The 13591-nt window shown below is 36.0% G+C and overlaps 1 protein-coding gene across 21 annotated transcripts in view; it reads left to right on the top strand.

The window, feature by feature from the left end:
- DNAH12 (dynein axonemal heavy chain 12) overlaps window positions 1–13591 on the top strand; it is a 221014-nt gene that overhangs the window by 52928 nt on the left and 154495 nt on the right. For 17 of the 21 annotated variants that reach the window (XM_045051717.1, XM_045051716.1, XM_045051715.1 and 14 more), the window contains 6 exons: window positions 4980–5165; window positions 6279–6479; window positions 7268–7462; window positions 10367–10488; window positions 10588–10870; window positions 13362–13481. In XM_045051717.1, the coding sequence (XP_044907652.1) occupies window positions 4980–5165; window positions 6279–6479; window positions 7268–7462; window positions 10367–10488; window positions 10588–10870; window positions 13362–13481 (1107 nt within the window). The remainder of the gene's footprint in view (window positions 1–4979; window positions 5166–6278; window positions 6480–7267; window positions 7463–10366; window positions 10489–10587; window positions 10871–13361; window positions 13482–13591) is intronic. The other 4 variants (XM_045051732.1, XM_045051722.1, XM_045051719.1 and 1 more) reach the window with 4 other exon arrangements.

The raw sequence follows: 13591 nt of genomic DNA, 5'->3' as shown, positions 1-13591 counted from the left end.
TTCACCAACAAAATTGTCATGAGAGTGTGGAGAATTAATTTATAGCTTTCAAGTTTTAGTTAAGTGATCATTTTCAAAACTCTTTGTAAAAACAAAATATTGATGGCTGTTTTCATTGTGATCTGTGGATTGTCTTTTAGGTTTTTTTGATGATGTGTTTTGAAGCACAGAAGTTTTAAATTCTGATGATGTCTCATTTATATATTTTTTTTATTTTGTTGCTTTTGCTTTTGGAAGACGTGAAATCTCTTAAAGATTTTCATTTAGTATGTCTTTAGAAAAATCTTTCTTCCATATTTTCTTTGGATAAGGACAACCCAGGAATGGCCCCTTTGTGTCTATGATATTGCTGTTCACAGCTTTTGTTGATAGACCTAGCACAAACTTGGGAAGAGTGTTGCGATATGCTGCATCTAGGACAGCAGCTCTTAGCTTTGCCTATCTTAGTTATGCTGTGCATTTTTTACTTGTGTACCATATTCTATTTGTCCCTAATATCTTGGAATTTTTCTGAGAAGTGGAGCAACAATGCAGTATCAACTTATTAAAATACATTTTGAACCTTAGGCACCTGGGGGGCTCAGTCAGTTGAGCATCGGACTTCAGCTCAGGTCATGATCTCACAGTTCCTGAGTTCAAGCACCGCATCAGGCTCACTGCTGTCAGCTGAGTCTCCTTCTGATCCTCTGTCCTCCTCTCTCTCTGCCCATCCCCCCTTCTCTCTCTTTCTCTCTCAAATGAATAAAAATTAAAAAAATTTTTTAAACATTAAAAAAAGGAAGCTGGCATTGCATTGAATCTTTAGATTGACTTGGGAAGATCGCTGTCTTAACAATATTAATTCTTGCAATATGTGAGCAAGGAGTATTTTTACTTTTATTTGGTCTTCTTTAATTTCATTTAACAATTATTTATAATTTTTAGTCTACAGACGTTGTATTTCTTTTATCAAATTTACTCTCGAGTATTTTGTATTTCTTGATGCTATTGTACATGAGATTTTTTCCCTTACTTTCAATTTTGGGTTGTTTATTGCTAGTTTATACAAACACAAGTAATTTTTGTATGTTGATGTTGTATCCTGCAATCTTGCTGAACTCATCTATTAGTTTTAACAGTTCTTAAATAAATTCCTTTTTGGGGCACGTGGCTAGCTCAGTTGGTGGAACATATGACTCTTGATGTCAGGGTTGTAAGTTTGAGCACCATATTGGGTGTAGAGATTACCGAAATATAGAATGAAAAAAAAGAAATGAATTCCGTAGAATTTTCTATATACAAGATCATGTACTCTGTAAATAGAGGTAGTTTTATGTTTTTCTTTCCAATCTAATTGTCTTTTATTTATTTTTCTCACATAATTAGTGGCTTAGATATTGACATTAGAGTCTTACAGTTTAAAATTGTTGTTGTCCAGTACACACAAATTGGCTTCTGCCTCTCAGAGAGAACACAATGTGGAAAGAGAAATAGGCTGTGAACAACTGGTTGTAGTACGAGGTAGAATAAGGCAATTCATAGGTAGAGGATGGTAGCATCCTCTGAAAGAATAGGGCACGGAGCAATTAATTTTGTCATTTGGAAAACAGGTAAGGCTTTACTAAGGAGGTGACCAGAAGTGCAAGTATAATTTTGTTGGGCTTTGAATTGGATTGGGAAGAGGAAAAGATAAGTATTCTTTCTTTACCTTTGTTAGCAAATTTTTATTATCCAATACTTGGAGAATATATGTTACATATATGTAAGCTATGAAGAAAATGAACACCCATGAACCCTCCCCTCTTCTTTAAAATTAAAAGATCATCAATACTCTTGCTTCCTTCTATGTGATCCTTCCCTATTTTAAGCCCCTTAATCTCCCTTGAAGATAAGTGTGTCATAAATTCTGTTTGTATTTCTCTTTTTTGTTGTTAATTCACATTTGTATGTAACAATTTATAAAAACATATCATCTGTTCTAAAACTCATCTATGTCTTGGGAATGACTGTAGTCGTTCATTTTCACTGCTATATATTATTGCTTACTTATCTAATTTATTGATTTTCCTACTTAGAGTCATATGAACAAAAAATCCCTGCCCTCAAAGTACTTACATTTCATATTTATTCTTCTGTGAAATGTCTATTAATGCCCTTTGACTCTTTTGTTATTTTTGTTTCAGTATTTGTTTCCATTGCTTTTGTTGTTCATTTATATATTCTGAATAATAATCCTTTGTCACTTATATAATAATGAATCTATCAGTGTGTGGTATACATCTCTATTTAGATTTTCTTTCACATCTTTTTTTTTTTAAATAAGTTTATTTATTTTGAGAGACAGTGCAAGTGGGGAAGGGCAGAGAGAGAAGGAGAGAGGGAATCCCAAGCAGGCTCCATGCTGTCAGCACAGAACCCAATCAGGGGCTTGAACTCATCAAACCATGAGGTTATGACCTGAGCCGAAACCAAGAGTCTGACGCTTAACCCACTGAGCCACCCAGGTGCCCCAGGTTTTCTTTAACATAGTTTCTCCGAAATAACTTTGCACAGCTTTCATTTAATTTATCCCTAGGTACGGAGGCCTAGGTGGCTTATTCGAAGAGCATGTGACTCTCGACCTCACGGTTGTGGGTTCAAGCCCCACATTGGGTGTAGAGACTACTAAAAAAGAAATAAGCTTAAATTTTTTTCAAAATAATTTATCCTTACGTACTTTATTTTGTTGTTGCTATCATAAATTTATCTTTTTGTTAATTATGCTTTTTATCTGTGGCTTGTATTCAGTGGTTCTTTTAACTTTCTTTATATTAATTTAATATCCAGTCATTGTACACAGACAATTTGCGAACAATGTTAGGGTTTTTTTTTTCTCATTATACCCTCCAGGTCCATCCATGTTACAAATGGTATGATCTCATTCATTTTTATGTCTGAGTAATATTCCATTGTATATATATATATATATATATACCACATCCTCTTTCTCCATTCATCTATTGATGGACACTTGGGTGCTTCTATATCTTTGCTGTTGTAAATAATGCTGCAGTAAACATAGAGGTGCACATATCTTTTTGAATTTGTGTTTTTGTTTTCTTTGGGTAGTTTTGTTTTTTAAATTTCTATTCCCCATATCTTTTTTTTAGAGTATCTAAGTTTCTTCACATTTTATTATTTTATAATGCTAATAAGTGCCTTGTATTCTATATATAAAAACTAATTCTAGCCAACCTTGGATTTTAGCTTTTGATGAGTCATATATTGAGCCAAACACAAAGGAAAGATATCAGGAATAGATTTTGTAATTTTATATTCTTGAAAAAGAACCCTTTATATATCATGACTTACTTTAAGGATTCCAGTTAAGATCATTCTTAAAATTTTCCTTATCAAATTAATGTTTTTAGTTAAATCTCAGTAACATTTGAATATTGATCAAAATGAATTCCACTCATTCTTTTTTTTTTGAAGTCACAAAATGATTTTATTAATAACACTTGTGACTTATTTTTTTTATTAACTAAACAATTAATTTAAAAAATTTTACATCCAAGTTAGTTAGCATACAGTGCAACAATGATTTCAGGAGTAGATTCCAGTGATTCATCCCCTATGTATGACACCCAGTGCTCATCCCACCCATTTAGCCCATCCCCTCATCAACAACCCCTCCAGCAACCCTCAGTTTGTTCTCTGTATTTAAGAGTCTCTTATGTTTTGTCCCCCTCCTTGTTTTTATATTATTTTTGCTTCCCTTCCCTAATGTTCATCTGTTTTGTACCTTAAATTCCTCATATAAGTGAAGTCGTATATTTGTCTTTCTCTAATTTCACTTGGCATAGTACCCTCTAGTTTCATCCATGTAGTTGTAAATGGCAAGATTTCATTCTTTCTGATGGCTGAGTAATACTCCACTGTATATATATATCCCACATCTTCTTTATCCATTCATCTGTTGATGGACATTTGGGCTGTTTCCATACTTTGGCTACTGTCGATAGTGCTGCTGTAAACATTGGGGTGCATCTACCCCTTTGAAACAGCATACCTGTATCCCTCGGATAAACAACTAGTAGTGCAATTGCTGGGTCGTAGGGTAGTTCTATTTTTAATTTTTGGAGGAAACGCCATGCTGTTTTCCAGAGTGGCTGCACTAGTTTGCATTCCCACCAGCAGTGCAAAAGAGATCCTCTTTCTCTGCATCCTTGCCAACATCTGTTGTTGCCTGAGTTGTTAATTTTAGCCGTTCTGACTGGTGTCATCCCCATATCTTTTATGTATGTATGTATGTATGTATGTATGTATGTATGTATGTATGTTACTTCACTGGCTGGGACACTCAATACAATGTTGATTAGAAGTAGTAACAATAACTATGCTTATCTTCTTCCTGATTTTAAAGAACATGTCCTAATGTCAACATCAAGAATGATGAACTAAGTGTTTTCACTTGATGTTTCATTTTCACCTCCAAACAGAAGTTACATTTTGGCATTTTGGTGCAGGCCATTCCCGCATTTATGTTATGTGTGTAGGTGTGCGTATTTATAATTTATGTTATATATTTATATATTTATAAATATATATATTACTATAAATATGTATACATTTATGTTGATATATATACATATATATATATATATATATATATATATATATATATAACAAAGCAGCTTTGTGTTTCTATAATAATACCACACTTTTAATTAGCATAATTTTATCGCATACTTTAATATTCTATGGAACGTTTACTCCTCTTCTTTTTTGCTCTTATAATTTTCCAGGCTATTTCTAAATGTTTATTTGTGCAGATGAACTTTAGAATCATTTTGTTAGTTTCTCTTCTCCTCCAAATCTAATTGGGATTTTGATTGGGCTAATCAAATATGTTAAATAATCTCAAGAAACGTTTATACTATTGAGGTTTCATCTATAAAATCTATGTGTGTGGGTTAGTCAAAAGAGTGACTCATTATTGTTTATACTTTCACTGTTAGGACTGTATCCCTACTGTCTCCATCTTGTGCAATCCAGGAATGAGAGCTCGTCACTGGAAGCAGATATCAGAAATTGTAGGCTATGACTTGACTCCAGACTCTGGAACTACACTGAGAAAAATTTTAAAATTAAACCTTACACCATACTTGGAAAAATTTGAAGTGATAAGTGCAGGTGCAAGCAAGGTAAATATGAAGATCAACTGAAACACTTTATTTGATGAGTTTGTTAATAAAATAATCACAGTTTTTTGTTGGGGTTGAGTGTATGGTACTGGATAGCAATGGGAGGAGATGGGGGAACCTGACAGAAGACCACTCTTCCCCCTCCCCCCACCCCACAAAGTGTGTGCTTCTATATTACTTCTTTGTCCTGAATCCAGGCTAGAAATGGCTCCTTTGACCTCTTCATGTGTGTGTTGGCATTTGATGTGTCTGCATTCTAGCAGAATAAGTACAGTCTTCTAGGGTTCTTAAAATATACAAAGGCATTTCAGACTATAGACTGCAGAAAGGCCACTTCAGAGAAGGTCCAGCAGCTATTTTATTCTGGTGTCTATTTTAATACTGGCAGCGGTAGTTTTCACAGCAAGTGAATTTTTTAAAACTACACTATTATTCTTTTTTTAATTTTATTTTTATTTTTTTAAATTTACATCCAAATTAGTTAGCATATAGTGATATAGTTAGCATACAATGATTTCAGGAGTAGATTCCTTAGTGCCCCTTACCCATTTAGCCCATCCCCCCCTCCCATAACTCCTCCAGTAACCCTCAGTTTGTGCTCCATATTTATAAGTCTCTTATGTTTTGTCCCCCTCCCTGTTTTTATATTATTTTTGTTTCCCTTCCCTTATGTTTATCTGCAAAACTACTATATTATTCTTAGGAATTTTTTAATTGTTTAAGAAATCTTTTTAAACCTAAAGACAGTTACAGTGTCGCCACAGATTATGTTAAGAGAATTATGTGTAGGGGTGCCTGGGTGGCTCATCGGTTAAGCGTCAGACTTTGGCTCAGGTCATGATCTCACAGTTCGTGGGTTCGAGCCCTGCATCGGGCTCTGTGCTGACAGCTCAGAGCCTGGAGCCTGCTTTGAATCCTGTGTCTCCTTCTGTTTCTGCCCTTTCCCCACTCACACTCTGTCTCTCGCTCTCAAAAAATAAATAAAACATTAAAAAAATTAAAAAAAAAAAGAATTACTGTGTAATGCACTCATTACTGGATTCACCAGGGAAAAGTTGGTACAGTAGATAAGACCTTCCTTCACTAACTTATTCTTTCTTTTCTCCCTTTTAGGAATTTTCACTAGAGAAAGCCATGCATACAATGATAGGAACCTGGGCTGATATTGCTTTTCATATAACTCCATATCGTGATACTGGAGTCTCTATTCTTTCTTCAGTAGATGAGATTCAGACTCTCCTTGATGATCAAATTATAAAAACTCAGACAATGAGAGGCTCACCTTTCATCAAACCATTTGAAAAAGAGATCAAGGTATGTCAAATATGATAGTTTCCGGTTATTTATAAAAGCTATAAGCTTGGGGTGCCCAGGTGGCTCAATCAGTTAAGCGTCCGGCTGGATCTCTCAGCTCCAGTCTTGATCTCAGGGTTGTGAGTTCAAGTGCTGTGTTGGGCTCTATGCTGGGTATGGAGGCTACTTAAAAAAAAAAAAAAAAACACCCAAAAACTGTAATCTTATTACATATATATTACTGTGGAAATAAGTCAGTTTGTGGATAGCTTTGGGTGAAATATAGGAACGGATATTTAAAAATTAATGTGGAACCATATAGAACAGATCTGAAACATTAGCACCCACAAGATATGAGTAGCACCCTCACTTCAACAGTTGTGACAAATGTAAATGTCTCTAGACATTGTCAAATGTCCCTTGAGGTGGAGGGTGAAATAGTCACTAGGTTGATAACCACTGGTATACAGCAGGCTACTACTGGATGCTTTTCAGACTTGGGATGATTCCCTAGAGATTAGGAGTTTAGTGTAAGTAACTGCAGTCATTTCCGATGGTGAGTTCCAATGATTTAGGAAAACTTTGGACTCCCTAGAGTTTTTCTAAGTCCATGTGATTCCCATAAGTGACATTGAGCTGTTTTGCATTGATTTAAAAATAACAGTGAATTTTATTTATTTATTTATTTATTTATTTATTTATTTATTTATTATTTTTAAATAACAGTGAATTTTAAGTAAATATTCCTTGTTGTAATTTATGGGTTTTCTTTAATGATTGGAATTTAGTACAGTGTGCTTTTCATTAAGGCCTGGGAAGACCGTTTGATTCGAATACAAGAAACGATTGATGAATGGTTAAAAGTACAAGCTCAGTGGCTGTACTTGGAGCCCATTTTTTGTTCTGAGGATATCATGCAACAGATGCCAGAAGAAGGGCGTCAGTTTCAGACAGTAGACAGACATTGGAGAGATATCATGAAGTTTTGTAAAAAAGATCCCAAGGTGAAGTGTTTGTTTTCTCTCTTACAAATAAAGAGGACCTTTCATTTTGGCTATTAAAGAAAGCATTTGTTTTTGTTGTTTTTTTTTTTTCTGATTACAAAAACAAAACCTGCTCTTTGAATACAAACTGGAAAGTTCAGAAAAATATAAGAAAGCACAAAGCATTAAAATAATTTTACTTTTCAATTCTTATAATAAACTACTTGTAACTCTAATAGTGGAGCGGACTCACAAATGTACATTTAACTCACTTGACTATGGCACATACTGACTGCTGTTCTTCTCTTGTAAAATGAAATAAGATAGAGAGAGAAAGGAGTAGCAGGGACAGAGAGAGATAGAGAATGAGTATAGGTGATTCACCTGATATTCCACTTAATGACTCTATATTCTTGGGAGTGATAGGAATAAAGAATCTGCAATTTTGGGATGCCTGGGTGGCTTGGTTGGCTGAACATCTGTCCGACTTTTTTTTTTTTAATGTTTATTCAGTTTTGAGAGAGAAAGAGAGACAGAAAGAAAGGTGTTGTGAGCAGGGAAGGGGCAGGGGCAGGGGGACAGAGGATCTGATGCAGGCTCTGAGCTGTGAGCAGTGAGCCTGATGTGGGGCTCAAACTCAACCATGAGGTCATGACTTGAGCCAAAGTTGGAAGCTTAACCGACTGAGCCATGCAGGTGTCCCAAATGTCCAATTCTTGCTGTCAGCTCAGGTCGAGATCCCAGGATCGTGGAATCAAGCCCCGTGTTGGTTTCTATGCTGCAGGGAGCCTGCTTAAGATTCCTATGTCTCTGCTTCCGCCCCTCTCCCCTGCTCACGCACTCTCTCTCTAAAATACTTTTTTTTTTTAGGGGCGCCTGGGTGGCGCAGTCGGTTAAGCGTCCGACTTCAGCCAGGTCACGATCTCACGGTCCGTGAGTTCGAGCCCCGTGTCAGGCTCTGGGCTGATGCCTGGGAGCCTGGAGCCTGTTTCTGATTCTGTGTCTCCCTCTCTCTCTGCCCCTCCCCCGTTCATGCTCTGTCTCTCTCTGTCCCAAAAATAAATAAACGTTGAAAAAAAAAATTTAAAATACTTTTTTTTTAATTAAAAAAATTTTTTCAGTTCTCTCAGTTGACCTCACTTGCTATGTGTCTCTCCTGGTAACTATAGCACCTTGCTGAGTGTGATTCTCATGTTGAAAGACAGACTATGTATTTTTCATGCACATAGTATACATAGTCCATAGATAAGCATCCACTTTTTTAATCTGGCATTCAACTTAAGAAATAACAATTTGTTTCAATGCTGGGTGAAAATTAGCCATGCTGGACTTCTTGAGAGTCAATAGTACACTGAAATTTATGAGTTTTGAGGATTTTGTCTTACACATTGACTTTAGAACCTTTGTGAAACATGATTTGTTATAGACCAGAAGTCAGTATATTTTTTCTGCAGTGGACCAGATGATAAATATTTTAGACTTTGTGAGACAGGCAGTCTTTTTTGCAAGTACTCAACTCTGCCATTGTAGTAGGGAGAAAGCAGCCTGAGACCGTATGTAACTGAATGGATGTGTCTGTGCTACAGTCAACTGTTTCTGGACAGTGACATTTTCACATGCCATGAAATATGATTTTTCTCTTAATTCTTTCAAAATTTTTTAAATTTTAAAACATTTTTTAATGTTTGTTTATTTTTGAGAGAAAGAGACAGAGCATGAGTGGGAGAGGGACAGAGAGATAGGGAGACACAGAACTGGAAGCAGGCTCCGGGCTCTGAGCTTTCAGCACAGAGCCCGATGCGGGGCTCGAACTCACAAGCGGTGAGATCATGACCTGAGCCAAAGTCAGGTGTTTAACCACCTGAGCCACCCAGTGCCCCTCTTTCAACCTTAAAAAAAGGTTTTTTTAATGTTCATTTATTTTTTTTTTATTTAAAAAAATTTTTTTTCAACGTTTTTTTATTTATTTTTGGGACAGAGAGAGACAGAGCATGAATGGAGGAGGGGCAGAGAGAGAGGGAGACACAGAATCGGAAACAGGCTCCAGGCTCTGAGCCATCAGCCCAGAGCCGACGCGGGGCTCGAACTCAGGGACCGCGAGATCGTGACCTGGCTAAGTCGGACGCTTAACCGACTGCACCACCCAGGCGCCCCAATGTTCATTTATTTTTGAGAGAGAGAGAGAGAGAGAGAGAGAGACAGAGTGTGAACAGGCGAGGGGCAGAGACAGAGAGAGACACAGAATCCGAAGCAGGCTCCAGTCTCTGAGCTGTCAGCACAGAGCCCGATGCAGGTCTCAAGCTCAAACTGTGAGATCATGACCTGAGCTGAAGTCGGACACTTAACCAACTGAGCCACCCAGGTGTCCCAATTCTTTCAATCTTTTAAAAGTATAAAAATAATTCTTAGTTCACAGGTCGTACAAAAACTGGCAGCATAGTGTATTCATATATCAAAACATCAAGTTGTATACCTTAACTATATAAAATTTTTATTTGTCAATTATACCTTATAAAGCTGAAAAAAAAAAAGAAAGAAAGAAAGACACTGGCAGCAGGTTGGATGTAGCCCATGGGATACAATTTGCCAACTCATACTGTAGATTGTTAAGTTTATAGTTGATGGTTATAAATGTAAAAATTAAACCACACACCATCCTAACAGACTTTTCCCACATCATTCAGAACAATATAGGAGAAATGAAAATGTGCATGAGAGTCATAACTTCTCATTTGTAACTTGCGTCCTTGGATAAGAATATTTATGATTTATTGAATTATAATAGTTTTACATTACAAAAAATTTACAATTTTCTTAAGCCTTTTGACATTTCTACATTTTTGACATATACTATAGATTAATGCATAGGTCTTATAATTATATCTGGTATGTAAGTGCTGACCTGAACAAATGTGTATCTTTTAGGTCCTTGCTGCTACTTCTTTAACAGGTTTATTGGAAAAATTGCAGAACTGCAATGAACTTTTGGAGAAAATTATGAAAGGGCTCAATGCATATCTTGAAAAAAAACGGCTTTTCTTCCCTCGGTATGATGGATATTTAATTGTGCTGTAATTAAAATTATTTTCTGATATGTGATGAATTAATTATAACTAAAGCATTTGCATTTGCATGTTTTTCTCTAGTTTTTTCTTCTTATCTAATGATGAAATGTTAGAGATTTTGTCAGAGACCAAAGACCCACTAAGAGTTCAGCCTCATTTAAAAAAATGCTTTGAGGGCATTGCTAAACTGGAATTCCTTCCCAATTTGGACATTAAGGCCATGTATAGCTCTGAAGGGGAGCGAGTGGAACTGATTGCACTTATTTCCACGTCTGCAGCGCGAGGTGCTGTGGAAAAGTGGCTCATTCAAGTGGAAGATTTAATGCTCCGGAGTATTCACGATGTGATCGCTGCAGCCAGGCTGGTATGTTTCCTGAGATTTAATGTACACCATATATTCTGTGAATGCTTTCTTTGTAGGAGGTTTTGAATGTGTGCTGGTAAATTAACACTTACAGTTCTTACTGTGTAAAACCATTATTTTTTACTCTTTGTTTCTAACATTATTAAGATAATGATATTAGTTAAGAATTGATAACAGTATATAATTAAGTGCTACAAAAGACAATAGGTGTTATGAGAAAGAATAGGCAAGGTATATATAATTTAGAATGTGGAGAGGGGGACGTTTCTAGTGATAGGTTCTTGGAGGAAGTGAAATTGAAAGTGAGACCCAAAGTAGGAATTCACCAGATAAAGAGAAAGTAGGAGAACATCTAGGTAGTCTGTATACAGCCCCTGGAATCAAAAAGAACCTCAGATGGGGGTATTAGATGAATGGTCTACTGCTGTTTACACCTTAACAATTGCTTAGAAACTGGAAGTGAGATGAACAAACATTAAAAGAGGGTATATAATATTTGAAAAAAATGTAACACCTGAGCGCTACATGTAGCTTACTTATGCTAATCCAATTAACCTAATCTACTATTAATATTGAATAATAAAATTCAGTATATTTCTGTCTTTAGGACCACAAAGGAACAGTTATGTAGTTAAAAAAAGAAGTTATATAAAAATTTTTTTAAATGTTTTTATTTATTTTTGAAGGAGAGAGAGAGACACAGCATGAGCAGGGGAGGAGCAGAGAGAGGGAGACAGAATCCAAAGCAGGCTCCAGGCTCTGAGCTGTCAGCACAGGACCTGATGCAGTGCTCAAACCCACGAACCATGAGATCATGACCTGAGCCAAAGTCGGATGCTTAACTGACTGAGCCACCCAGGCACCCCCCAAAAAAGTTATTTTAAAAGGCATTGCAGCTTTATAATCCAGCGACTCACTTTATATGAGTGAGGTATCCATTTTCCTTCATCCTATAATGCTCATCTTACTACAATGGCTATTGTATTCAGCTTCAGGGTTCCTGAAGATAAATCTTGACTTTTTCTCCCCCTTTTCCATTTGTGATCCCAAACAGATTAAAACACATAGGAAAAAAAATCAACATTATCCATGAAAGTATTTTCTTTATTAGTACAGAAATATTTTTTCTATGTATCTGGCAATAGCTCATACATTCTTTGAGACTTGTCATTTGTTTTTATTTCTAAACATTCCTAATAAAACACATTTAAGTAATAATATGTTTCTATCCTTATGTTTAACATCATTTTATCTAAGATGGTGTTATTGTATTAAAAATATAGTTTCTGGGGAGTCTGGGTGGCTCAATAGGTTAGGCGTCCTACTTCAGCTCGGGTCATAATCTCACAGCTCGTAGATTTGAGCCCTGTTTTGGGCCCTGTGCTGACAGTTCAGAGCCTGGAGCCTGCTTGGGATTCTGTGTCTCCCTGTATCTCTCTGCCCCACCCCTGCCTGCACTCTGTCTCTCTCTCTCAAAATAATAAACATTTAAAAACATTTTTTAAATATAGTTTCCATTAGCATCAACTTCAAATTTTGTTCTGCAGTTATATTTTTTCCGTTTATAATTTGAATCTACTGTTATCACATGAAGCAGGTTATTGTTTTTAAAGGTTAAACTCTGCCCCACTCCAAATCCATTTTAATGTATTTTGAACATAAAAATATTAAGAGAAATGAGAGCATGCTTTGAACTCAAAAGCACAGATAGTTAAATTATGTATCATTCAACAAATATATAATTGTTCAAAATATAACTCTAGTCATGTAAGTTTTTAGAAAAGCTATGGATAAATCATACAGGGGTTCTAACTACTAATCCAGTTTCCCACTAGATTGTATAGTCTCCTTTTCAATTATACCTGGCATCAATATATATAATCTATTAGACTTATTTTTTATGGATTAATAAAACCCTTATATTTCATTATAATAGGAGTAGTATGCATTCTATGTAGAAAACTTGACAACTTCTTGGGGCGCCTGGGTGGCGCAGTCGGTTAAGCGTCCGACTTCAGCCAGGTCACGATCTCACGGTCCGTGAGTTCAAGCCCCGCGTCAGGCTCTGGGCTGATGGCTCAGAGCCTGCAGCCTGTTTCCGATTCTGTGTCTCCCTCTCTCTCTGCCCCTCCCCCGTTCATGCTCGTTTTTTCATAAACGTTGAAAAAAAAAATTAAAAAAAAAAAAAGAAAACTTGACAACTTCTCATAGCAAAGCAACATAAAAATCATAAAGAAATCAATTTCCAGAAGAATCAACAATAAATTCTTCCAGAGACAACTGATTGTTAACATATTAGTGTTCATCTTCCCATTCTTTTATGAATAAACAAATGATTAAAAAACATAATAACAATTTTTCTTTTAGTCATCTAAAAGTTTTCATGACTATGTGATATTTTAACCTATGAAATGTACCAAATATTTCAGACATTTAGCTTTCCCCCCCCTTCCATAATCTTTAAAGTTAGGAATGCATTTTAATTATTCAGGCTTATCCAGAATCTGCAAGAAGAGACTGGGTTCTAGAGTGGCCTGGACAAGTTGTCCTTTGTGTTTCTCAAATGTTCTGGACTTCTGAGACACAAGAAGTTATAAGTGGTGGGACAGAGGTAAAGCTTTTTTTTTTTTTTTTAACATAACATCCTTTTCTACTGCTATGTTTCTTAGTTGGCTTATCTATTCTTTGTAATGGCAGTCTTCCCACCAGTTTGTACAGGTA

This window comes from Felis catus, chromosome A2, assembly GCF_018350175.1.
Source record: "Felis catus isolate Fca126 chromosome A2, F.catus_Fca126_mat1.0, whole genome shotgun sequence".
Lineage (NCBI taxonomy): Eukaryota > Metazoa > Chordata > Mammalia > Carnivora > Felidae > Felis > Felis catus.
This window is presented reverse-complemented; position numbering and strand designations above follow the sequence as displayed.